At 48.8% G+C, this 27,497-nt stretch overlaps 1 protein-coding gene across 3 annotated transcripts in view; it reads right to left on the reverse strand.

Moving 5' to 3' along the window:
• DIP2C (disco interacting protein 2 homolog C) overlaps nt 1-27,497 on the reverse strand; it is a 384,520-nt gene that overhangs the window by 98,947 nt on the left and 258,076 nt on the right. For all 3 annotated transcript variants that reach the window (XM_039241634.1, XM_039241633.1, XM_039241635.1), the window contains 8 exons: nt 23,389-23,480; nt 17,297-17,407; nt 5,193-5,316; nt 4,806-4,915; nt 4,615-4,717; nt 3,129-3,193; nt 943-1,036; nt 725-844 (listed from right to left, as the gene is read on the reverse strand). In XM_039241634.1, coding sequence (XP_039097565.1) covers nt 725-844; nt 943-1,036; nt 3,129-3,193; nt 4,615-4,717; nt 4,806-4,915; nt 5,193-5,316; nt 17,297-17,407; nt 23,389-23,480 — 819 coding nt within the window. The remainder of the gene's footprint in view (nt 1-724; nt 845-942; nt 1,037-3,128; nt 3,194-4,614; nt 4,718-4,805; nt 4,916-5,192; nt 5,317-17,296; nt 17,408-23,388; nt 23,481-27,497) is intronic.

Raw genomic sequence — 27,497 nt, forward strand, 5'->3', positions numbered from 1 at the left:
AACACTGAATCACGTGGGTGGGAGCCCATGTGTACGTATCACGTGTTCTGCTTTAAGTGACAAATGTCAACGTGGCCCAGTTTGCAGATGGTCAGAAACTAATGCTGCCTCGTTCACTCACTCTACTCCTGGATCACACGGCCCTCTCATCAACAACAAGCCTGCCGGCTTCTCTTTCAGCCCAGGGCAGTGTGTCCTGAGGTATGTTTACGGCATTCTGTGGGACTCCTAATTCACTTTACCTGGGCGGTTCTTCCTGTAGGATTTGATAATGAAATTCCACTAAAATGACAAATTAATTTCTTGGTCAATGAAATTACTGTAGACCATGAAACGGTAATAGTTAATATTTCTTGAGCACGTAACATCACTCAAGGAAATACACGCAGGAGCTACTTAATTCAATCTTCTTAAACTTTTAAGATGTAGGCACCATTTTGCAGCTCAAGGAGGAAAGGATTAGTCAGGTTGTGGTTTCCTTCACAGAATCAGGATATGGCGACAGCAGGACTCAAGCCCAGGGCGGGAGCCAGGAGTTCGTGCTTTCCTACCCGCCCCCGTCGTGGCGCCCTGAGGCTTCAGAGAGTCACGCTGCGGGGTCATGAACTTGAGACCACTCCCTAACCACAGTAATGGCTAGAAAAGGAAAAGCAAAGCGCAGAAACACAGAGGAGGACGGGGCTCTCTCCCGCCCACCTGCCCGCCCAGCAGGTAGGTCACTTACAAGGGTTTGCGCCATCGGCCACGATCAGCATCCGGAGAGAAGAGAGGTTGATGTCTCTCTGATCTCTGTGTGCTACTAACGCCCAGTGCATGTCCCTGGATTTGACACAAGCCACCTTTGCTGTGGGAAGAGTAGAAGCAAGGGCGTTACTAAGCACACTGTCTGACCAGGAGCTGTTTAAAGAGGGCACCGGGGTCCCGAGGCCCCTGGACGCGTACCTTTGTACTGACAGACCTTCTGAATCCAGGACAGCGGGTTCACCTTCATCAGCGCATACGGGATGCTGATCACGTGCATCATGTTCATGACGCTCTGGAAACAACGCACCAGGGTGACTGCCGACACACTAGCAGGACAGGCTCCCCGCCCCCCACCAGGCTCCGTGTGGGGACACGACCGGCCCAGAGCCCATCACAGGCTGGCTCCCCGCCCACCAGGCTCCGTGTGGGGACACGACCGGCCCAGAGCCCATCACAGGCTGGCTCCCCGCCCACCAGGCTCCATGTGGGGACATGACCAGCCCAGAGCCCGTCACAGGCTGGCTCCCTGCCCCCCACCAGGCTCCGTGTGGGGACACGACTGGCCCAGAACCTGTCACGGACTGGCTCCCCGCCCCACCAGGCTCTGTGTGGGGACACGACCAGCCCAGAACCCGTCATGGGCTGGCTCCTCACCCCAGCAGGCTTCGTGTGGGGACACGACCAGCCCAGAGCCCGTCACGGGCTGGTTCCCTGCCCACCAGGCTTCGTGTAGGGACACGACCGGCCCAGAGCCCATCACGGGCTGGCTCCCTGCCCCCCACCAGGCTTCATGTGGGGACACGACCGGCCCAGAGCCCATCACGGGCTGGTTCCCTGCTCCACCAGGCTTCGTGTGGGGACACGACAGGCCCAGAACCCGTCATGGGCTGGCTCCTCACCCCACCAGGCTTCGTGTGGGGACACGACTGGCCCAGAGCCCATCACGGGCTGGTTCCCTGCCCACCAGGCTTCATGTGGGGACACGACCAGCCCAGAGCCCATCACGGGCTGGCTCCCTGCCCCCCACCAGGCTTCGTGTGGGGACACGACCGGCCCAGAGCCCGTCACGGGCTGGCTCCCTGCTCCACACTGGGGCCCAAGGGCACCATTTGCCACACAGAAGATACCAGGGGAGCGGGTCAATCTAGCAGGTGCCAGGGCTTGCTCTAGCAGGTGGCAGTGAAATAGAGACTCAGAAACTGCCAGTGCAGAGCAACGGCGAGCAGGTGGGTGACATCACCAAGACTATCACAGAGGTCCCTACAAACAGCATCAAGGAGAAACTCGAACATCAACAGCCACGAGGCAGCCGCCACGACCATCGGGCAGGGAGGTGGACTGAGTGCCCAGGATACCACGCAGGACCATCTCCCCACCTGACAGCAGGAGCCTGCAGTTCAGGAGAACCCGAGTGCAGGCGATATGCCTGCGGGCACGGAGCCGCGAAGGCAGGACTGACGTCGGCCCGGTGACGGAGCCCACGCTCTCCCCACGACACCTGCTTGCCCAGTGAGCGCACATGTGCAGCTCTGCTTCGCCAGGTCAGCACCTCCTGGGACCCAGGGGCACAGACCAACCACAGGGAGGCTGGCTCGTCTGGAGCCCCCAACCTTCGGTCCGTGCGCCGCTCACCTGCCCTCACCAAGAGGCGACAAATCACGCTTTATCTACTCATATCCTATCACTCATGCAAAGGCCCCTAGAATTTTCTACCCCAGGAAAGATGAAGTTTAGCGTAAGAAACTTAGAAACAGGGGAGTGCAGATTACCATCTCGGGAACAGACACAGCGAGGCTCCAAGCACTTATGCTATGCACTCCTGGAAGGGCTGAGCAGACCTTAAATAACCAGGCTATGTCTCCATAAAAGTGCCCGCCCTGGCCAGGTGGCATCCGCGATGAGGCGGCCCACGGTTCTCTATGACACGGGCAGACTATGAGCATGGGGCGGGGGGCCCTGTAAAGTGCTTCCCCTGCAGCATAACCAAGCAGATTTGCAAATATTCACAAGCACCGACTCACAGGAAGGAAAAATAACAGTGTCAGAGCGACACCAAACACAACGGAAAAGTGACCCAGACCGGAGACATGACTAACGTCACTGCAGTTGTGATTCCAGAAGGGGGGAGAGAGACCCTGTTTCCTCAGCGGCTGTGCCTCTGCGGGGGGCGGGGGTCATGACTCCCCACTTCCGTGAGAGGCCTCCTGGGCTTGGGAAGTCGCGTTAGCGGACAGCTTAAAGCTTCTAGCAGTAACGGCTTTTCTCCCCAGTGCGGGAGGGGACTCGAGCGAGCGGCTGTGTGTACAGACCCTAATTCCGGTGTGGCACCGAGCACATTCAGTGTGAGCAGCACACAGCGGGAGGGGGGGGGGTGTCACACTTACTGTCAGAATCCCATGCCAGAGCCCAACGTCCTTCTTGAAATCCAACACGTTCACTATGGTTTCCGCTGAACAAATAAAAATGGAAGATTTTCATGTATGCAAGACTAGCAAAGCCCAAAGGGCAAAGAAACCAACATCATGTCAGGGGCAGTGAAGGACCTTGGAAAAAGAGTTCCCAGTGCCTCTGCAGACATTCTGCAGCCTCCACGCCCATTTACAAATGCTTCCCCCCGACATGTCAGTTAACGGAGACAGCCTCACACACCACTTAAAACACCTTATTCCTTCTATGTACTTACTGCCCCTCCCTACCTGTAACTTTTTAAAGATTCTTTTCACTTGCATCACAGGATCCCCCGGGAAAGGGAAGTCCTCTCCACCAGATGCAGGGAGCCAAGCCCCCAGGAGCCTCAGGGGGCCCGAGTCACTAAGGAGGCACAAGGCTCAGGAGGAGGGGAGAGAACAGTATTCACGCGGGGACGCCTCCGGAAGCGGGAAGAAAGGCTGCTAACAACACGTGGCTGAAAACAAGGGCCACGATGGCACGTGGCAGCTACGTGAAGAGCCCACGGGACCCGGAAGCCACACGTGAGCACTGGGCATCGCCCCACGCCTCCTCCAACGTCTGTGCTGGCTCCTCCTTGTGCTGCTCGCTGGGCTCCGGTGTTGCACGCCTGACCCCGCTCCACAGAGACGACAGGCGCCCGTGCGTGGAGTCAGCCTCTGTCCCACATTCTACAAGTAATTTTACTTTAGAAACAAGGAGCGAATGGGCGTGTGTTTCCTCTGACACCCATGGCAGCAACAGCCCTGGGCTTCCAAGAAAGTAGGGCAAGGAGTACGAGTCACAAGGCTGTGAGAAAGGCTGTCGTTAGAACTACAAACACCAGCAAGTGAAGCGCTAGTGATCCGCCAGCGGCTGACTGGTATCTGGGTGAACCCTGCCTTTTACGAGCCCAAGCCAGCGCTCTGGTCATGGTCATCTCTGGTCATGGTCTCCCCTGGACTGATTCAGGGGAGAGAACGTGCGTCATAAAAATCATACCCTCGACTGCGGTTGCCCACCCTGGGGAGCTCACGGGACCCCTATCAAAGAGCCTCATTGGTTTCTAGGGGTGGGCTGAACGTGGGCTCTTCTTTTTTTAAGGATCCCAGAGACGTTAACTTGCATCCAGGGATGACTGCCCATGGAATTAACTGGTACAGCCTGAGCCGTGCCCTCTGAGTCCACGGGTGGAAGCCCACAGGCAGGTGCGTCTGCGATTAGAAATATGACCTCTGCCGAGGTAATGAGGGTTCATGAGGTCGTGGGTGGGCCCGATCCCATCGGGACGGGCATCCTGGGGCGATGAGACGCCAGAGCTCTCTGTCCCTGTGCAGTGAGGACAAGGAGAAGGCACCGCCTGCTGAGCTCCGTGCAAACCTGACCTGACTCCTTCCATTAGCAGGGGCGTGACACAGTCTCGAGAGGGGCCCCTTCCTGTACCTTCCGTGTAGCCGCATGCCTGGGTGAGGGCCTGGCAGTGGGTCAGCAGCGCGATCCTGGTCACGGTCACCCCGAGTACGCTTCCGTCCTTGCACGTCTTATACTGAAATGAGACAGGGGTGTGCAGAGAGGGGTGCAGAGAGCACCACGCAGCCCAACTGCCGCCGCCCGCAGACAGCGTTGCAACTCACCTCTATGTAGGCGGTGTCATTGTTTGCGTCTTTGATGTGCGGGAACCAATCTCGAGGGGGCTTGGAGAGGTGCTTCGACTCTGTGACAAACCACAGCAGCTTCGGCCAGCCTTGCAAATGAACAACACGCCCCTTTGAGAGGCGTGCTACCCAGGAACCAGGCTTGCCACGGCACCCGCCTTCCTGCGGCCTGCGGGACACCCACGCCGGGCAGGACCGCTGGCACTGCCTCAAGCCTCAGACGCCAACAGCACGCATGATGCCACGCGGCGGGCTGACCACAGCTGACGTGTCACGCTCCACATGTGGAAGAGCATATCCAGGGGAGATGCAGGGCCTTCCCGGGTGAAGAGCCAGTCCCCCAGCAGGCTCCCAGCCGCGGCTTACCTTTGAACTGGGGTATCTCCCCAGTCGGGCTTTTCGGTAGCCCTTTGTGGCAGGCGTCGCTTGTCAAAGCCACGGTGACTCCACAGCTTCCAAGCAAGAACCCGATCTGCTGGCTCCCTGCGTCCTAGGAGAGGCGACAGACACAGAAGTCACAGAGCCGGGAAGGACGGTGCCCTCCTGGCAAAACGCGGCCTCACCCTGGGTCCGAGGAGGCAGGGAACCTCCCTGGACTCTGAAGGAGCGGTCACCGCTCTGGCTGCCACTTGCTGCCACCGCCTGACCTTGAAGGGGGCAGCGAGGCACTCAGGCTCGGCGTCCACATCTGTGCCATGGGGTGAGAGCAGAGCCCTCGAGTGGGTTTGCTGCAAGCGATAAACTGAAGGAGCATGGACAGTGTTCAGCGTGCGCCTGGCACACAGTGGGTCTCCTTAAACGGCTGCTGCTACATCCTCCTCCGGTTTGACCGTAGAACAGAATCGTCACGGAGAGCTAAGAGGGTTCACCTTCCTACGTAACGCCGAGCCTGACTTCGCAGATGCTCAGAGCACAGGGCCCTGCTACGTTTGATGACATCACTACGGGTGAACTAGACGCCCATTCCCTTCCGCGCCCTGAGTACGGCTGTGAACGGGGACATAAAGCTGGACAGGCATCTGCTGCGGGGCACGGACTCCAGTGGCGCTGAATGGCCGGCACTAATTTAAGAGCTGGTGCCCAGAAGTCCCCACGGGAAGGGGTGTTCCTCAGAGGCAGTCCAGGAGCCACCAACCCTGTGGTTTTGTCGCTGACTCTATCCAGCTGCCCGCAGCACGTCTGTTCATCTGGCTTTTTTTTTTTTAATCCCCACAGTCACACCAGCTAGGACTTAGAAAATAAAACGAAAGCCAGGAAGGAACTGACACTCCTAAAACCGAAACATCACAACACAGTGAACCGGCCACCCCGGTTCATTCCCAGAGGGCTCAGCCTGAAGCCGCGGACGACCCAGCAAGCCTGTCGGCAGACCAGCCCCCCTTCCTGTCACTCTGCCTGTGAGTACTCGCAGCCCATCTGGGTTTTCCTGGCAGACACCGTCCCTGCCTGCTGCCTGCCTACAGTCTGCTCCAGACTGAGATTTACAGGGACATAATCACACACACAAGAGAGCTGACATAAAGAAGAGGGGACAGTAGATGCGGAGAGTAATGGACAGAACACCACAGGTCAGCCCAAAATTCAGACCTCACCCCGAAGGGGCTAGCTGTGCTCTTCATCTGGAAAATTCCTACTCAGAGCCCCAGCCAGCTCTGCCTACCCAACCCAAGCAGCGCAGACGAGACCCTGTTACCTGCCCTTGAAGTAGCCCGTGCGTCTCCTTCACCCACTGAACCCGAACACGCTTGACCCCAGAGTCGAGAGCGGGCGGACACTCTCAACACCATGTCGGAGCCACGGCCCTCCGTAGGCCCCATGTCCACAGAGGGCCTCCCACCCAGCCTGGGAAACAGCCACCTCCAGGTGGCCCAACGTGCCGCCAGCTTCGGGAAGCTGCTGTCCCGTCTCGGGGAGACGGTGCAGCACGTGCGCTCTGGCTGCGATCCCAGCCGAGGTTCCTCCCCAGCTGACGCCCCATCCTCTCAGGAGCTGTGCTGTCTGAGCTGCTGGTGACCATGACCCCGGTCACAAAATCTTGATGATTCTTTTTGGCTCTTCAAGATAAGCCAGAGCACACCTGACGTCAGCCTGTCACCTCCAGCCCTCCTGCAGCAGAGGTGCCGTGTCACGTCATCTCGCGGCAAGCCTCTCCTGCATCTCCCTGGAGCACCCGCCAGGCCGGCGAGGACACGTCTCACCCAGGGTCTGGTCTGTCCCAGTCTCCCAGGCAGGAAGCAGCAACGTCCCCCACAGCAGAGTGTGACAAACGTGAGGACAGTTCACAGGAAGTCCCTTTCATGAACTCATTCCGTGTCGTGGCCCCTAACTTGGGACTCGTGTTTATCCAAGGTTGTTCTCTGCCAGCTGAGCTGCTCCTTGGCTTCGGGAGGTGGAGCCGAAGGGCAAGGGCGCCTCACACGTGCCCTGCGCTGCTGATGGGCCGTTCTGGCTCCGGGCCTGAGGTGCTTAGAACAAGCACAGCTCGGCCCCTCCTAGCAGCCTGTCACTCTCCCGTCAGATTCGCGGGCCTGGGGCACAGCCTGTGTCGGCAGAGGGGCACTGCCACCTCAATGGGGTGACAGCAACAGGCTGTCCTCGGTCTGCCGTGACCCTGGCAGGCCCGTCTTGGCAAGACCCCTGGAGGCTCCCCTCTGTCCTCCACGCTCCTGGCCAAACCATCTGGGAACTCCAGCCCCTCCTCCTGCAAACCCCTCATGGAAAGGGGAGCTTTCTCCTCGCACCCAAGAACTAGGAGGGAGAGTAAAGAAACGTACAGGAGACTAAGTTGTTCAGCGCATTAAACAACATTCAGGATTTGGAAAGCTGGCTCTCATTAGGCCCTTCAGGGCGAATCCAGTGGGCACAGAATGGCAGAGTAAGTGTACACACCCCCACCTGCACTTTCGTGCACGTTCCGACCTGCACGGAAGCAATGCGATCTTCTGTTCAAAACTAAGAAAGGTTTCCCAAGGCACGAATGCCATCCTCTGAACTCGGCCCGAGGACTGGCACGCAGCTTCTGGCTTCACTGAGACAAAGTCATCCCCTGGTCCTGTTTCCCAGCAGAAAATGCTCTGTGGACAGAGGAACCTCAGCGTCTTCTTCTGACAAGGGTCTTCTGGTCCCGTGGTTCACGCCGATAACCCAAGGGTCTCCGTGGGCTGGTGAGGTGAGGGCTCACCACCTGGCAGGTTGCAGCCTAGACACCTGAGATGTAGGCGGCCCAATCTCAGCAGGGCCAACATGGTGCACGTGAGACTCTGCTCCCCTGCCCACGCCGGTACCAGCAGGGCTCCCTCCCGGGTGCGCACGGCTCCCCGCTGAAGCCCAGGCCTGCCACTGAGGGCTCTCAGCCTCAAAGGGGACTGCTGGGCCCCAGGGATAGGACTTCTCTCCCGTGGATTATTACTGCAGTAACTTCATACTCACACAGAAAGGTTTCCAGTACAATTAAAATGAACCACTTACGTGTCTGTCAAACATCCAAAGGATACTTAACCTCATTATTTACGTGAATGTTTATTCACTTAATATACATTCAAGTGTGTATTAAGAAATGTTATATGTTGGCACATGGTTGCATCAGTAGTATTTGAAATGATGTGCCTATGTCATCAGGTGACCAAAAGGGCAGAGGCACGTGTCTCTTTGTTCACATGGCTTTCCTCTGCGAACCAGCTCTATATTAGGAGACATCAGGCTACAGACTGAAGTAGAAAAGTCTAAACCCTATATGTGATGAGAAACACACGAATAACAGCAACTGATCATGAGAACATCACAAAGGCACTGTCTCGTTACTGCAGTGCTAAGAACCAGTCTCTGTAAGATCAGCAGCCTACAAATTCTTCCAGATTATCATTTTGACACTTCTGATGACAGAACTTAGAGGGCTTTGAGCCTTGAAGTCAGGTAACCAGCCCTTTGCATTTCCAAAAGACTTCAACCCACTGAATTTAATGTCAGTTGAAGAGGGGCATCCTACGCCCCGAGTAAGCTTTCAGGTCAACTGTAGTAACATTAACCATGGTGCCAAAGAATCACTTAGAAGAATGTTGCTACCTTTCAGTCAAACCCCAAACTCTTCCACATGTCTCAGTCATGAAGATCATAGGGTTCGGGGTTTTGAGGAAGCACTTTATGGGGTGTCTATTGCACACCTGGGGTGCTGGCAGCAAACACTTGCAGGTAAGCCTTCTCCCCGTAAGTCTCCTCATGGAGTTTCTGTAGCTCTGCCTTACTGTGGAACTTCATTCATATGGACAAAACCTTACACTAGTATGTGAGGTATGTACAACATATGTTTCCTGTATTTGAATATGCTATACAAGCAAGATTTGGAATTACATCTGACAAATCAGAGGTGAACATGGGACTCGATCATGTCCAAACACCAAAACATAAGCAACCAACATCCTCTGAAATAAAATACTCTATAATTTATCCAGATTTCTAGTGTAATGAGACTGAAGGAGGAGATATTCAAACACTTATTGACAGATTACTGGGCTCGATGTTCTTTTTTTTTTTCCAAAAAGTTCAGATACAATTGACATGTAACATTTTAGTAGTTTCAGGTGTATAATGATTCAATAGTGTATACACTGCAAAATAATCATTACAAAAGAAAAGTTGAGAACTTTTAGGATTTACTCTCTTGGCAACTTTCAAATGTGCATGAAGTATCACTAAATATAGTCACCATGCTGTATGCTACATCCCCATGACTTATCTATTACTCGAAGTTTGTACTTCTTCACTCCCTTCAGCCATTTCACCCACCCCACAACCACCACCAATGGCATCAACCCACCTGTTTTAAGTTCTGTTTGTTCATTTGTTTTCTTACATTCCATATCTAAGAGAAATCTCATGGTGTTTGTCCTTCTCTCTCTGACTTATTTCGCTTAGTATAATACCTTCAGAGTCCCTCCATGTTATTGTAAATGGCAAGATTTCATTCTTTTTTTATGACGAGTAATACTGTGTTGGTATATACATCTCATCTTTATCCATTCATCCACTGATGGACACTTATTTCCGTATCTTGACTATCGTAAATAATGCTGCAATGAATACTGAGTACGTATGTATCTTTATGAATTAGCGTTTTCATCTTTGTTTAGAAAAATACGTAATGTAACTGCTGGATCATACGGTAATACTATTTTTCATTTTTTGAGGCACTTTCATAGTTGCTATTACTTGCTATTTCTTGTCGTTTTGATATTAACCATTTTAACAGGTATGAGGTGATACCTCATTGTGATTTTGGTTTCTATTTCCATGATGATTAGTGATGTTGAGCATCTTTGTGCCTATGTATGTGTCTGTGCATCTCCTTTGGAAAAACGTCTACTCAGATCTTCTCCCTATTTTCTCTTGCTATTGAGTGGTATAAATTCTTCATGTATGTTAGATATTAATCACTTATCACATACACAATGTGCAAGTATCTTCTCCCATTCTGTAGGTTGGCAGTGGATGGTTTCCTCTGCTGTGCGCAAGATTTTTAGTTTGGTGTGGTCCCACTTGTGTGTTTTTGCTTCTGATGCCTTTGCTTTTGGTATCAAATCCAAAAAATCATCACAAGATTGATATCAAGGAACTTATTGCCCATGTTTTCTTCTAAAAGCTTTATGGTTTCAAGTCTTACATTCAGGTCTCTAATCCATACTGAGTTAATTTTTGGGTATGGGATAAGATGGGTCGAGTTTCATTCTCTTGCCTGTAGCTGTCCAACGTCTCTAACATCATTTATTGAAGAGACTGTCCTTTCCCTATTGTGTATTCTCAGATCTTCTGTGCTAAAGTAATTGGCCATATATGTGTGGGTTTATTTCTGGGCTATTTTACTCCACAGATCTGCGTGTCTGTTTTTGGCCAGTACTACACAGCTCTAATTAGTACAGCTGTGTAATAGAGTTTGAAATCAGGTGTCCCCAGTTTTGCTTTTTTGACTTGATTGTTTTGGCCATTTGGGTTCTCCTGTAGTTGTACACGAATTTTTGGAATGGTTGTTCTATTTCTGTAAACAGTGTCATTGGAATTTTGTTAGGGATTGTGCTGAATACTGTAGATTGCTTTAGGTAATGAAGACACTTTAACAATATTACTTCTCTCAATCCCTAAGTATGGAGTATCTTTCCATTCACTTGTGTCTTCCCCAGTTTCGTTCACCAAGGTCTTATAATTTTCAGAATATGGGTCTTTCAGCTCCTTGGTTAAATTTATTCCTAGGTATTTTATTCTTTTTGATGTAACTATAAATGAGATTGTTTTTCTCAATTTCTCTGATAGTTCACTGTTAGTGTATGGAAATGCAACCTATTTTTATATGTTGATTTTCTATCCTCCAATTTTACTCAATTCACTAAAAAGTTCTAAGAGTCTTTTGGGGGAGTCTTTAAGGTTTTCTATATATAAAATCACGCCATCCTCAAATAGAGATAGTTTTACTTTTTTCCTTAGTAATTAGATGCCTTCTACATCTTTTTCTTGTCTAACTGCTATGCCCAGGACTTCCAATACTATGTTGAAGAGAAATGGCAAGAATGGGTTGATCTTAGAAGAAAAACTTTCAGCTTTTCACAACTGAGTAAAAGGTGAGCTGTGGGCCTGTCATATATGGCCTTTATTATGCTGAAGCACATTCCTTTTATACTCACTTTGCTGAGTTGTTTACTCAAAAAATGAATGTTGACCAATAGACATTTCTCTAAAGACGACATACAGAAGCCAACGGACACAAGAAAAGATGTTCAACATCACTGATCATCAGGGAAATGCAAATCAAAACTACAATGAAATATCACTGTCAGAATAGTTAAAATCAACAACATAAGAAACAACAGGTGTTGGTGAGGATGTGGAGAAAGGAGACCCTCTTGCACTGTTGGTGGGAATGTAAACTGGTGCAGCTACTTTGGAAAACAGTGTGGAGGTTCCTCCCAAAGCTAAAAATAGAACTAACCTATGATGCAGCAATCTCACTAGTGGGTATTTACCCCCAAATTACAAAAATACTAATTCAAAGGGATACACACATCCCTATGTTTATAGCAGCATTATCTACAATAGCCAAACTATGGAAACAGCCCAAGTGTCCACTGACTGATGAATGGATAAAGAAGATGTGGTGTACATATATGCAATGGGAAATCAGTCGTAAGAAAGAATGAAATCTTGCCATTTGCAATGACATGGACAGAGCTAGAGATCATTATGCTACGTGAAGTCAGAGAAAGACAAGTATCACATGATTTCACTCCTATGTGGAACTGAAGAAACAAAACAAGCAGAGAGAGAGAGACAGAGAGAGAGGCAAACCAAGAACAAGATTCTCAACTATACAGGACACGCTACTGATGGTGTTGTCGGGGGAGGGAAGGGGAAATAGGTGATGGGGATTAAGGAGTGAGCGAGCCTGTGATGAGCATCGGGTGTTGTATAGAAGTGTTGAATCATAACACCATACACCTGAAATTGATATAACACTATGTTAACTAACAGGAGTTTAAAAACTTAAAACAAAAAAGCATGTCGACTTTTTGCCAATGCTTCTTCTGTATTTATGATCATATGACTATCTTTCATTTTGTTTTTTAATTTTTTATGTTTATTTTTGAGAGAAAGAGACAGAGCGTGAGTGGGAAAGAGGCTGAGAGAGAGGGAGACACAGAATCTGAAGCAGGCTCCAGGCTCTGGGCTGTCAGCACAGAGCCAGATGTGGGGCTCAAACTTATGAGCTGTGAGATCGTGACCTGAGTCAAAGTCGGACGCCCTACCAACTGAGCCACCCAGGCGCCCCAATCTTTCATTTTGTTGAGGTAGTGTATCAATTTGACTGATTCACAAATGCTGGTCCATCTGTGCATCACTGAAATAAATCCCACTAAGTAATGGAATATGATCCTTTTAATGTATTATTGAATTCTTTTGCTAATATTTTGTTGAGGATTTTTGCATCTATGTTCATCAAGGATATTTGGCTTGTAATTTTATTTTCTTGTGACATTCTTGCCTGACATTGGTATCAGGGCAATGCTGATATTGTAAACTGAGTTTGGAAGTTTCCTTTGCTCTCAATATTTTGAAAGAGTTTGAGAAGGAGAGGTCTTAAATCTTTTTGAATGTTTGGCAGAATTCACCAGTGAAGTCATCTGATCCTGGACCTCTGTTTGCTGGAGGTTTTTGATAACGGAGTCAATCTCACCACTAATCTGTATTCAGATTTTCTACTTCATGATTCAGCCTTGCAAGAGTGTACATTTATGGAATTTATCCAATTCTAAGAGTCCAATTTGTTGGCATATAGTTATTCATGGTAATATCTCCTAACCTTTGTCTTTCTGTGGCATTGGTTATAACTTCTGTTTCACTTCTGAATATATTCAAGTCCTATTCTCTTGTTTTCTTGCTGAGTCTAGGAAAAGGTGTATGAATCTTGTTTACCCTTTGAAAGAGTCTGCTTCACCGTGTCATTGATTTTTTATTCTATATTCTCTTTAGTTTCTCTATCATGTATTCCCATAATGATCTTTGTTACTTCCTTCCTTCTACTAACTGGGCTTCATTTGCTTTTTTTCTAGTTCCTTGAAGTTTCAAATTAGATTACTGGAGATTTTTCTCATGGACTGAGGTAGAGGTGGGCCTGTATTGCTGTGACCTTCCTTCTTAGAACCACTTCTGCTAGGTTCTAAAGGTTTTGTATGTTCTGTTACGTTTAAGTTAGTCTTAAGCGGTTTCCTGACTTTTCCTTTGATTTCGTCATTGACCCACGGGTTGTTCAGAAGCAAGTTGTTTAACCTCCACATATTTGTGAATTTTCCAGTTTTCTTCTTGTAATTTACTTACAGTTTCATACCATTATGGGTCAGACAAGATTCTTGATAGGATTTCAGTCTTCTTTGATTTATTGAGACTTACTTTGTGGCCTAACATGTGATCTATCCTGGAGAACACTGAGAAGCAATTCTATTGCTTATGGATAGAGTGTTCAGTATAAATTAAGTTCAGTGATGTCAGTGGGATATTGATGTCCCTACTACTGAATTACATTTCTCCCTCCAGGTCTGTTAATATTTGCTTTATAGATTTAGGTGTCCTATATTGGTACATAAATGTTAATAAATGTTATGTCTTCTTGGTAGACTGATCCCTTCATCTTTATATATCTCCCCTTCTTTGTCTCTTACTACAGTCTTTGGTTTTGTGTTCTGTCTGACAGAACTACAGCTACTCATCTTTCTTTACATCCCCACTTCTGTGGAGTATCTTTCTGCAACCCCTCACTTTCCTCTGTGTGCGTCCTTACATCTGAATGAAGTCTCTTGTAGGCAGCAGATCAATTGTTCTTGGCTTTTCCCCATTAACCCACTCTGTGTCTTTTGATTAGAGAATTTAGTCCTACATTTCAAGTAATTATTGGTAAGAGGTACTTATTGCCATTTTGGTAATTGTCTTCTGGAGCTTTCTTAGTTGGGTCTCTGTTCCTTTCTTCTTCACTTTTTTTGTGGTTTGATGACTTTCTTTAGTGTTACACTTAGATTTCTTTCCCTTTGAATTTTGTTTATCTACTAGAAGTGTTTGCTTTTTGATCACAAGACTCACACATAACAGCCTATAAGTACACACACACACATTAAATTATATGTGTATGTGTATTAATGTATTAAGTTTGAACATACTCTAAAACTCTGAGTTTTCACTTGCCTTCCCTGAATTTAATGTTTGATTTCACATTTAGATCTTTTTACTTTGTGTATCCCATAATTAGGTATTGTAGTTTTCCTGATTTTTTACTACTTTTGTCTTTTTAACCTTCATTCTAGTTTTGTAAGTAATTAATCCATTACCTTTATTCTACATTTACTTTTACCAATGAGATTTACACTTTCGTGTGTTTTGTTAGGTCAAGGCCCTTTCACTGTAGCATTTCTTCCAGGGAGTGTTTAGTGGTGATGAGTTCCTTTAGGGTTTGCTTGCCGGGAAAACTATGCCTCCTTCAATTCTGAACGACGGCTCTTGCTGGGCAGAGGATCCTTGATCGTAGGTTTTCTTTCCAGAAATTGGAATATATCCTGCCACTCCCTGTTGGGTTGCAAGGTTTTTGCTGAAAATCTGCTGACCATCTTAGCAGTTTCCTTGTATGGTCCAAGTTATTTTTCTCTCTGCTGGTCTTAAGATTCTCTCATTCGCATCTGACATTTTAATTATAATGTGCCTTGGTGTGAACTCCTCGGATTCATCTTACTCACTCCATGGACCTGGATGTCTGTTTCTCTCCCCAGGTTAGGAACGTTTTCTGCGACACCCACACCGCAAATGCTCTTCTGACTGGTGACGTCCTATAGACCCTCGAGCTATCTTAACATTTTCCTGGTTTCTTTTAGCTGCTCTGTGTGAGGTCTAACGTCTTGTCGTCTTGATGGCTGCTGCTTCCTTCTTCTTCTAGTGGAAACCTCTCAGCGTATTCTTCAGTTCCATTACTGCATTTTTTACATTTTTTAATTTAAAAAAGTTTTTTATGTTTATTTTTGAGAGAGAGAGCACGGGAGAGTGCACAAGTGGGGAAGGGGCAGAGAGAGAGAGGAAGACACAGAATGCAAAGCAGGCTCCAGGCTCCGAGCTGTCAGCACCGTGACCGACGTGGGGCTCAAGGTCATGGACCAGGAGATCACGATCTGAGCTGAAGTTGGATGCTTAGCCAGCTAAGCCACCAGGTGCCCCCCTTCGCTCTGTTCTTAAGTAGTGTGACTTCCGCCTGGTATTCCCTCCGACTCTCCATCTCCCTGTTGAAGTTCTGTATTCATCCTTCCTTCTCCTGAGTTCCATGAGCTTCTTTATGACCACTACTTGAGCTCCTAATCAGGTTAAATATTTAACTCCACTCATTAAGGTTTTATCTTGTTCTTTCCTCCAGCACACATTCCTCTGTTTGCTCATTTTGTTGGCGTCTGTATTAAGCGGAGCAGCCACCCCTCCCTGTATGGACGGAGTGGGCTGTGGAAGTAGTGAATCTTCTGGTTCAGCCTTGTCCTTGGTTGTCTCTTGAAGCTTTCTGGTTGTCTAAGCAGCCGGGTGTACTCCTGATGTGTTCCCACTGCTGAGGGTGTGCCAAGACCTGTCCAAGCTCCAGAGGGAGGAGTCCCACTGAGCACTAGCTACAGGCTGACTGGCAGCCAGGCCTTCAGGCAGCAGCTTTTACCGTGTGTGGATACACACAGCCCTGAAGGTGTGCCTGGGTTACACTTCAGACACCAGGGTGCCTGAAGGCGTGTCCCGGGTTACACTTGCAAAACTCAGGGCTCCTCTCTGGGAGGGGAGGTAAGCTGCAGCAAGGTCAAGGGAAAGTGCAAAGCTGTCCCACTATGTTCCCTGGGGGCACCTAAGAGTCTCTAGATGTGTGGCAAACCTGAAGCCTGTACCTCCGGTTGCACCCCAGACCTTCCAACCAGCAAGACCAGGCATGTGTTTCAGTCGGCTGTCTGCGCAGCGCCCCATGCGGCCATCTGTCAAGAACGGTCCCTCTGAATGATAGGGTCCTACAGGGCCCAGCAGGTGTGCAAGCCCCTGGCTCCGGCGCCAGGCGCGCCTGGGTGTGCCCGTGCGGTGCGTGCGCATCTGCAGCTCTGGCAGGCGGGAGGGACGTGCGGGGCTGCAGCGGGCCTGCCGGCCTCAGTGACGCAGGGGGAGGGCGCAGGGGTGGGGGGCGCCTGTTGGCTTTAGTAGAATAGAACAGCAGTGGCAAGGTAGAAGCAATGCGCAGAAACGGTCCCCGTCAGCACTCGTGTCCCCGGAGCCCCAGCAGGCCCTGCCCCTCTGGCAGATGCTTCGGTGTTGGCCGATGAACCCTCCTCACGCACAGTGCAACCACCTTCCAAACTGCTGCTCGTGCGCCGGGCCCTGGGCCAAGCGAGTCGAGTGTGAGCCCCGTGGGGGTGCTGGACACAAGCCCCGGTATTTTCAAAGGCAAATGTCCTGTGGGTTCGACTCTCTGGTGCAGGCCCCAGGGCTGGGATGCCTGCTGGGGGCCGTGCGCGGCTCTGAACCTGTGAGACGCCCCGGGCCAGGTGGCGGTGCAGGGCGGGGGGGGGGGGACTGGCGAGGCGGCGTCCCCGCCTCGCTTCACACGGGGGAGCCGGTCGGCTACCGGGGAGGAGGGGGCTGCACGCCCCGCACCGCCGCCCGCACGGCCCCTCCAGCGGTCGGCGGCCACCGCACGGCAGCCCCGCCTGAGAGGCTGCTCCTGCGTGAGGCCTGCAGCCGAGCTCGTGTCCCTGAGCGTCCCCTCTGCCGGCACAACGAGGAGAGCCGGCAGAGCCTCACCAACGGCAAATCACCGCTGTGCCTCCCGGGCCACATCCCGCGGAGGAGAGCCACCTAAGCCCCCACCTACACATCCCGACCTCACACCGAACGTTCCACGGCCGAGCCTCTCCCCCCGCCGGCGCCAGCAGGCTCCTTACCTTTCTCGTGAGGGGCACTTCGATGGGCACGGGGACAACCTCGGCCAGCAGGCAGCCGTAGAAGGCCACCATGGACGCAGCGGGGTCGTTGTTGGGGAACACCAGCGCCACCTGCACCGACACAGAGCGGGAGGGTTAGCCGGCGGGCCGGTGCCACCGCGGGCAGAGGCGCTCGTGTTCCCAGAGGCCGAACGGAAATCAGGGGCGTGCTCCGGGCCGTATTCCAGCGAGACGCATCCGAGCGAGCAGCGTGCACCTCCCGCGTCAGCGTCCCCGCCGCGCGTCAGCGTCCCCGCCGTGCGTCAGCGTCCCCGCCGCGCGTCAGCGTCCCCGCCGTGCGTCCCACGGAGGGAGCGCGCGGCGCAGCGCAGCGCCCCGCCCTCACCCGGCTCGGCTGGACCGTGTCCCCACGCGGCCTGCGCGGGTGTGACCGGGCGCCGCACGGTCCTCGTGCGGGCGGGGCTGCCGGGGCGCTGAGCGCAGGGCTCCCCTCTGCCGCAGGCCGGTGTCAGCCCCCCAAGGCCCCGGCGCTGCGGGGAAGGCGGGGAGGGCCCGGCGCACAGCCGTGCGTCAACCAGCCGTGCCGCGCCCGCAGGTGAGGCTCCGTGAACACCCGCCACCCTCGTCCCACCCACCGCCTTCCCGCTCGGCCTCAGGGGTGAGGAGCACAATAACCTTGGGGTTACAAAAGGCAGGCCGATTTAAGTTACCCTGGCTAGGGTGATTTTTTTTTAAGTTTATTTGAGAGGGAGCCTGTGCAAGTGGGAGCAGGGGCCGAGCTCAGAGAGAGAGGGAGGGTCCCAGGCAGGCTCCGTGCTACCAGCACAGAGCCCGGCGCGGACCCTGGGCCTTGACCCTGGGATCACGACCTGAGCTGGAATCGGAGTCGGATGCTTAACTGACTGAGCGGCCCGCGTGCCCTGGGCAGTAGGATTTCTAGCCCTGAGGGTATCGTAATGCTAACGGCCGTTCCGTAGGATGGTGTATTATTATTCTTCCTCACATGAAGTGCTTTTCATCCCCCCTTTTACCTATTAGCAGCCTACTTACCCGTCAGTGTTTTGACAAGTGCCTTCAAACCAGAATGAATTTTAAATATATTTGATAGCATTAACTCTTACACTCGATGCAAAGTCTTCTTGATGCGATATTTTGTTTTACTTTTATTGCTGCATTTTTAATGCAAATTTGTCACAATGCTCCTTTCTGTCAGCAGCTATTATTTAACAAAGACGTCATCCAATGTGAGTCTGCCTGGAGCTCGGTCCAGTGCCTGCGGGGTGGCTCGTCTGTGCCAACCAGCTCTCCTGCTACCGTGGCCCGTCCCGGAGCAGCCCTGCCCGTCTCTCGTGCACAGAGCACTTCCTCAGGACACGCGGTAAGGGTCCCGTGTCCGCACTGCCCACGCTGCTGCCGCCGTGGCCTGCATCACCCCCCACGTGCGGGCTGGGAAGCGGGGTCCCACTCGCCCCCTGCGGACAAGCTTGCTGCATGTTCATAAACACACAGATCCCATGACTTAACACGCACAGGTCACTTTTGCTTAGTCTTTCAGGAATTTAACCAATTTTTTCTTCTCAAAATATCCTAACTAGAAGATACTGGTTTTGCCAGGAGCAGTCGGGAACACACTCTATCTCAGTGTACAAATAAGCAGGTTGGCATAACGGGACGCAGATGGCATCTGAGAACAGAACGGGACGCATCATAAATTTGTCTGCGCTGGAAATTTAGCAACACAGGTAGCTGGTGGGAAAAAACCCAAGTGTGGGGTTAAATGAAGCTTTCCTTTCTATATGCCATTCCTGCAGTTCACTGAAACCAGCCAAACGAGAGATACGTGGCACCATCAGGCCAGTAAAAGCCCTTCTGCGCTACTCACGAACTACTGCTTACACCAGCCCTTGTTCCGTCCCAGGGGCACCCAGCCGGGTGACAGGCAGCCAGGAGCACAGGGCCGGACTTGCACACCTACGGACCCGCATCTGAACCTCCTGCGATTATTCTACACAGTGAGGTGAGGTCTGCAGTGCCGCAGGGGCTCTGCCTGCAGCGGTAGCTGAGCTGAGAGCGACCGGTTTCACATGGGGATCTGGCAAAGCAACAACATTCAACTGCGTATCGGCAAGCTTCCGGTGCCACTGCCGCAGGACTTCTCTCCCTGAAACACACCAAAACGCTTGAGGACGTCGTTCCAGCTGCAGGGCAAACGCAGGAGACGCTGACGCTCCGTCCCAAAGCGACGGGTGCACCTACTCACAAAGGACCAGTTAGATACTGGCGTCACTCTACCTGGAGCGTCTGATCTGCCAGGAGCACAGAGCCAGCAAGGAGGTGGGGCACCCCCAGGCCAGGCCGGGTCAGTCCTGTGTCCGGGGACGGGTCTGCCTGCCCCCCAGCTCCGTTCAAAGGAAGAGCAAGCCGACCTGGGACTTCCAAGTTCCCACTGCTCCGTTGCTGTAGCTCATGCTGGTGAGGCCACACTGTGTAAACCTTGCAGAGTTTTGTTAAATAGGATGAAATGTTGTGTTACAATGTAAAGTGAATAAAAGCAGGCTATAAAATCGTATACCGTGTCTCTCAACAATATAAAAGTGATGGACAGAGAGGGTCAAATACTTCTGAAGGCTCAAAATAAAAACTGAAAGTTTGCTGTTCTGTTTGCGGTTTAAAGAAGGGAAGCTTGTACTTGGGTCATTCCTGCAAAGTCTTTCTTCTGTTTCTGAGTCGGTCACACGCCCGGTCTTACTGGCAGCTCCACGGTGACTCCATGCAATGCGCATTCGCAGGTGCTTAGCTCTGATAGACCCACACAGCTCCCTGTACTCACTTCTCCACGGATTCCTTGAGAGGTCACTGGACCTAACCACCCACGGGGCCCAGGAGGCACCCACAAACCACGAGGCAGAGACAGCCGCCACTGTGCTTGCAAGGGTCTCCTCCTGGTAAAGGGGTTCACCTCGGCCAGCTTGCCTTCAGTTCTCCCCACGCCAGGGGCTGCTGCACACACTTCCCACATCGGCTCCTTCCCACACTTTACTGGAGCCTGGCCAACAGCTCACAGGCTCACTTTTCCTCTCTGGGAAGACTTCTCAGGTCCCTGATGCCCCTCAAAATGAAAATGCTCTTTCTCTTTTCCAGATAGTTCATCTCCATCTCTTACCACCTCTTTTGAGGACCTTTATCACTCTCCATTTATAAAAAAGCTAATTATCAATAATGTGTCTATTTATGTTTTAACACAATACAGCAGGCTCCCTTCATACGTGATGCAACTTTCTACCTTCCAAAGTTCTGACTAGGTATCCCCAAACCCTTTTCAGCTTAGGCATATAAAGCCCTTTTCAAAAGCCCAAGAAGGTAATTCCCCAGATGACATTAGTAAGGTCACATACGTGAAAAATGTAAACTTTTATGCTAAGGACTGAATGCTCATTATTCTGGGGAAAATTATGTTTTATTCAAAAGTGATTTTCAAAAAGGGCAAAAATTCTATTAATAGCAACGTAAACTTATGATTGATTTGCTGCTATGGTCATGTATATTTCTTTAATAAAAGTATCTGTATGCATGTGCCCGACACTAACCACGTGAATAATGTTTTAAATACTTTAGAAAAGTAGTCTCCCTCACACGGTCAAACCAATCTCTGTTGACAAACCTCTTTATATAGTTAATTCTCTCAAAACTGCACCCCACAAATTCCTACTAACTCCTTAGCTGAACAGAGATAGTTTATTTTGTAGTTGCTATTTTAAGGGAACTTCAATAATCTGGAGACCACACTCTGTAAGAACTTTTAACAAAACCACTCTACCAAGACTCCATCAACTTACAGTTAAGGGAGATATTACATTACAACTGATTTTTTATCAGGGTAAAACATACACAATGTTGACCATTTATTTCTTTTGAAAATAAAGTGCATGGCTCAGCAGCATGAAGTACATCCACGACCCGAACCATCTCCTGAACTTCTCATCTTCCTCAACTGAAGCCTCATCCCCATTAAGGAACTTCCCAGCCCCACAACTACCATCACGCTTCTGACTCCATGAATGTAACCACTCTGAGTGCCTTGTACGTTGTCTTGGCAGCTGTCATACCGCACATCACGTAGTCTTCGAGCCCTTCATGTTTGAGTATGTGTCTCCAGGCATCTGCCCACGGAAACTTGAGTTACTTCCACCTTTCGGCTTCGTGAATAATGCTGCCATGAACAGCGGTGTAGATGTATCTGCTCAAGTCCCTGTCTTCAGTTATTTTGAAATGGAAAGGAAGTTGTTGGATCAGGCGGTAATTCTGTGTTTAATTTCTACAGGAGCCGCCGCACTGGTTTCCCCAGGGGCTGCACCAGGACACACTCTTCGTGGCAGCAACTGGGGTTCAGCTTCTTCATTCTTGCCGACACTCACTTTCTGCTCTCTGCTAACAGCCGCCCAGGGACACGGAGGGCCGCTCGCGTGGTCGTAACGTCCAGCGCCCCAGCGAGCGGTGACGTGGAGCATGCTTTCAGGTGCTCACTGGCCGGCTGCAAAGCTTCTCGAGAAATGTCTACCCAAGTCCTCTGCCCATTTTATAAACTTCTGTTTTAGGTTGTTGCCGAGCTGTGGTAGTTTTGTTTGTTTGTTTTAACATAGTCTGGATACTAATCTCTTATCAGATACAGAATTTGTAAACGTTTTCCCCCATCTTATATGTTACCTTTTCCGGCAGTGTCCTGTGGTGCACGGAAGTTATTCTGATGAAATCCAATTTACGTTCTTATTTGTGTTCCATGGTGTTTTTCGTGTCATGTAAAAAATCACTGCCAAATTCTATGTTATGAAGCTTTCCTCCATGTTTTATTCTAAGAGTTTTATAGTTTTTGTTCTTAAGTCTTTGAATCATTGAGAGTTACTTTTTTAATAGATGGTGTAAAAGGTTCAGTTTGTCCCTCTGCTTGCGGGCGGTCTAGTTTTCTCAGCACCACTGTCGAAGAGGCTGTCCTTTCCCCACGCCGTGGCCTAACCTCCTTAATGAAACCCTTTCACCGCGTATACGAGGATTTATTAACGGGCTCTCTGTTCTACTCCATTCTCTACGTCTGTCTTTGTGTCATACTGCGCTGTTTTGATTACTGTCGCCTCGTAGTTTTATAATCAGGAAGTGCTGAGACCTATAACTGACATTTAAAAGCCACAGGTCAAACTTGTTCAATAAAAAAAATGGAAAGACTCACAGTCTACCACAGAAGGGGGGGCTCTAGCAATCTTTTAGAAAATTCCTCACGATGGGCCCCCGTCTTTATAATATCTTAGGTAAATCACAGCTTCTGTTCTTGTTGGTTTATGGTGCTCAGCACCGATATTTTTATTGAACTCACTTGGAGTTCTTTGGGCACAGGTAGGATAACCCAGTGTTGTGGACTAGGGTACAAAGCAGCAAATGGGAAAAAAGGTGCTACATTTGAAGGCAGAAAACGTGGATCTAACCCTGCCCCACATCTAACGGGTACAAAGCCTGGACAAGGGTATTCAGTTCTTTGAGCATACACTGCAAAGGCGTACTCATATCTGTCCTCTGTAACGTATCAAATTGCAGCAAGAATAGAAATTTGCTCATTAGTGAAAGATCGTAGCCTCTATGGAGAAATATAACACCAGGAAAGGAATGGTGCTACGAGGACGGTCAGTCACACCGATGAACAGCAGGACAAGTTGACACGTAATGTGTCCTGCTGGCCTGGGTAGACGACACATAAACGTCTCCAAGCAGCAGACAACAGGACAGCGGGTGGGAGTGCGGCTTGGGGTCTGCGGGAAACGGCTGGGAGTGCTGGCCGAGCCGCCTGCGAGCTTCGCGCCCCCATCCGATGGGACCCTCTCAAGTCCGCGCGTCCTCGTGGTGACACAGGACAAGTTCTACAGCCCAACTCACGAGGTTGTCGGAGGCTAAATGACATCCTGGGTACCTGAGCCCGATTCTCAGTTCATGTTAAGAAAGCCTGACTTAGGAGCACCAGCATTAGGAGATGCTGGAGTCTGGGACGTGCAGCCGCCGTCCCTGCCCCGCACGACGGAGCGTCTGCAGACGCGGCCAAGCACACTTACCCTGTCTCCCGGTCGTACCATAGGCTCCTGCTTTGTACCTAATTTATGCAGAATGTTGTAAGCAACCTTCATACTTCTTGTCCACAGTTTGCCTATTAATACAAATGATAAAGACACAAGTAAGCGGCCACGCGCATTTTCAGTTACGCACCACCACGCACATTCAACCAGAGACAGTCCTCATTCATTTTCAGCCTTCAAGTAACCCTGAGTCTATGGAATCATGAAGGAAAATAAGGGCCAGAGACTCTGACTCATAGTCTCTGAGAGGCCTGAACACCGAAACGAGGTGTGCAGAGCAACGACAGCAAAGCCACGGAAGGCGGGGAGGGTTTCTGGGGAGTAGAGTCTGGCAGGGACAGTGACTATAGTGCATCACTGCCGATTCACGTTATGCAAAAAAAAAACCTGACACATTTCTACTGTTAACAGGTCCTTGCTCATGAAATGAAATGAATGAATGCAAAGGGCACTTAGGACACACTTTGCAGGGCCTGATCCCTCTCCCTCCCCAAGTCCTGAGTTTCTCAGCATCACATCTTCCTTGGCTTGGGGATTTAGGATTTTTTTGACAGTAATGTTTGAAGTTAAAGATGGTGGTAAATATTCAGAGCTAAAATTTGAACTCCAGAAAAATATGACCACAAAAAAGAGGATTTAAAAAAACAGATCACAAAGGACGACCAGCTGGAAGAGGCTCTGGGGTCCCCCCTCTCCTCCATCCTGGCACCTCTGCTCCCACAGCTCGACCTGGACAGGGGACAAAGTGACTCTGACGTCCAACATGAGCTCTGAGACACATACGGGGTTTCACATCAGCTTCCACGTGCTTTCAGAAGTGGGCGAGGCGTCATAAGTTATATCAATGTGATCGTAACAACCAGAGCAACTTTAACATTCCCATAAATACAACCACTGTTTTAATCTTTTTCCTATTTTAGATGTAAAAACAAAGTTTTTTATTTATACCATTTGTTTTAAATGAAAAAAGCCAAATTTGTTTTATTTCACATTGGATTTTGCAGCAACCCAAATTAGGATTATTATTGTTTATCTACCACAGGATTTATTAACTTGTCTGCCCCTTAGTGACTTGGGAACAAACAGAATGTTCTGTTATCTTAATTCCTCTAATTCCTAGGGTATTCCTGGTTCACAGTATGTGCTCAGTACCTGCTTCTTTGTTTCGCTGATGTTGCAGGCAACCTATAAAAAGCACAAAATGACAGCATGGCTGGCCGTACTTCGGGTAATTACCAGACCTGAAGCCCTCCGCTCCGCTCCACCCTCCCCTCTACAGCCTCCTCAACACCGAGTCCTCAAGAGCAGCCACCTGACAAGCATCTGGTATTTTGCTGGGTGGCTGTATTTTTTCCACAAAAACCACCACTAGCTATTAGAAATAATTCAGTGATTTTTCATCTAAACAAAACAAATATTTTGTGCCTTGAAACCTCTTTAATATGAGTAATATTCAGGAATCACAGCTAAATAAACAATCAATTTGTAGTAACTGAAAAACTCAACGTACTTTCAGAACAAATCAGTTACAGTCAGATGGTCAGCACCCTTATGTTTTGTTACAGTTTCAATGTCATTCTCCATTTGAATATTATCATACACTCACTCACACAGAAGCCAGTCTACAACTGGGAACTTGAAAAGGGCAACATACTTTTGGCAAAATACCAGAAATACCACTTGCTGTTATTCAAGGAGAAAAGAGTAAGTTGCTGTTGTGAGTTGAAGGAGACACAACAGTTCTTCACTGACTTACAGAGGAGGACAGAAGCCATTCCAATTAAGACAAGTTACTGGGAAAAGGATCATTCAGGATGGAAGGGCAGATAATGCATTTTCCTGAAAGCTAATGCAAAGCCAGGCTTATAAGAAACGTTAGCTTTTTCAGCTTTTTCATGCTGAAAAGAAATGGCAGTAATTAGTAACAAGAAATGAAAGTATAAATCCCACCAGGAAAGGTAAATATAAAATAAAGGTAGTGGACTACATAAAGCTGGTATAAAGGTAAAAGGACAAAAGTAGTAAATAGGGATACACAAAATAACAAGATGTAAAATGTGACATGGAGAACATGAAACGTGGGAGAGAAAAATATGCACATTTAGAATGTACTCAAACCTGAGTTGTTATCAACTTAAAATAAATGGTTATAAACATAAGTTGTTATATGTGAGCCTCATGGTAACCACCAAGCAAACACACACAAAATATAAAGGGAAAGGTATGTAAGCCTAACACTAAAGAAAGTCCTCAAACCACAAAGGAAGAGAAAAGGAACAGAGAGACCCTACAAAAAACAACAAGAAAACAATTACCAAAATGGCAGTAAGTACCTCTTATGAATCGTCACTTTAAATGTAGAATGACTAAATTCTCTCATTAAAAGACAGAGTGGGTCAGTGGGGAAAAAAAAACCCAAGAACAATCGATCTGCTGCCTACAAGGGACTGCATTCAGATGTGAGGACACACACAGAGAAAAGGGAGGGGTTGTGGAAGGATACTTCACGGAATTGGGGACATAAAGAAAGATGTGTGGCTGTAGTTCTACCAGACAAGACACACTTTAAACCAAAGGCGGTAATAAGAGACAAAGTAAGGGAGGTGCATAATGACAGGATCAGTCCACCAAGAAGACCTAACATTTGTAAACATTTATGTATCCAATATAGAAACACCTAAATCTATAAAGCAAATATTAACAGACCTAGAAGGAGAAATTAACAGCAATACAATAATAGCAGGGAACTTTAATACCCCACTCACATCAGTGGATAAATCATCTGGACAGAAAACCAGTAAGGAAACAGTGGCCTCGAACAACGCATTAGACCATATGGACTTCATTTTTATCGAAATACACATTCTTCTCAAGTACACATGGAATATTCTCCAAATCATACTTTAGGCCACAAACAAGTCTCTATAAATTTAAGAGGAACTGAAATCATATCAAGCATCTTTTCTGATCCATAATGGTACGAGGTGAGAAGTCAATTATAAGAAGAAAACTGGAAAAGTCACAAGTACATGGAAATTAAACAACATGCTACTAAACAACCACTGGGACAACAAAAATTTCAAAGAAGAAATAAAATACCTGAGACAAGTGAAAATGGAAATACAACACACCAAAACTTACGATTTGTAGCAAAAGCAGCTCTGAGACGGAAGCCCATGGCAATACAGGCGTACCTCAAGAAACAGGAAAAATCTCAAGTAAACAGGCTAACTTTACACCTCAAGGAGCCAGGAAAAGAACAGATGAAGCCCAAGTTAGTAGAAAGAAGGAAGCAACACAGATCAGAGCAGAAATGAGTGAAACAGGGAGTAAAGAGGCAAGAGAAAAGATCGACAAAACCAAGACCTGGTTCTTTGAAAAGGTAAACAAAGCTGACCTCTGGCTAGACTTACCGAAAGAAAATGAGACTGGACTCCCACTTAAAATCTCAGATGAAATCAGAAATGAAAGAAGTTAACCAACACCACAGAAATACAACGGATCACAAGAGACCACCGGAACGAGGACATGGCAACAAACTGGGCAAACTAGAAGAAATGAATAAATCCTAGAAACATACAATCTTCCAACAATGAAGCATGAGGAAACAAAATCTGAATAGAATGATTACTATTAAGGAAATTTAATCAGTAATTAAAAACCTCCCTACAAACAGACGCCTTTCCTAGTGAATTCTACCAAACATTCAAAGAAGATTTAATACTTATCCTTCCCAAACTCTTCCAAAATAGAGGAGTTTGATTCCAAACTCATTTTATGAAGCCAGCGTTATACCCTGATACCAAAACCATACAAGGACACACAAAAAACAAAATTACAGGCTCTAACTCCTGATAAACATAGATGTAAAATTCCTCAACAAAATATTAGCAAACTGAATTCAACAATACAGTAAAAGGATCATACACTGTGATCAGCAGGATTTACTCCAGGGATATGGGGACGGTCCAATGTCACCAAATCAATCAACAGGACATACCACATTAACAAAATGAAGAATCTAAACCATCTCTCCATACATGCAGAAAAAAAGCAGTTGACAAAATTCAACATCATTTTTTGATGAA

This window comes from Hyaena hyaena, unplaced genomic scaffold (genome assembly GCF_003009895.1).
Source record: "Hyaena hyaena isolate Hyena2069 unplaced genomic scaffold, ASM300989v1 scaffold_197, whole genome shotgun sequence".
Classification (NCBI taxonomy): Eukaryota; Metazoa; Chordata; class Mammalia; order Carnivora; family Hyaenidae; genus Hyaena; species Hyaena hyaena.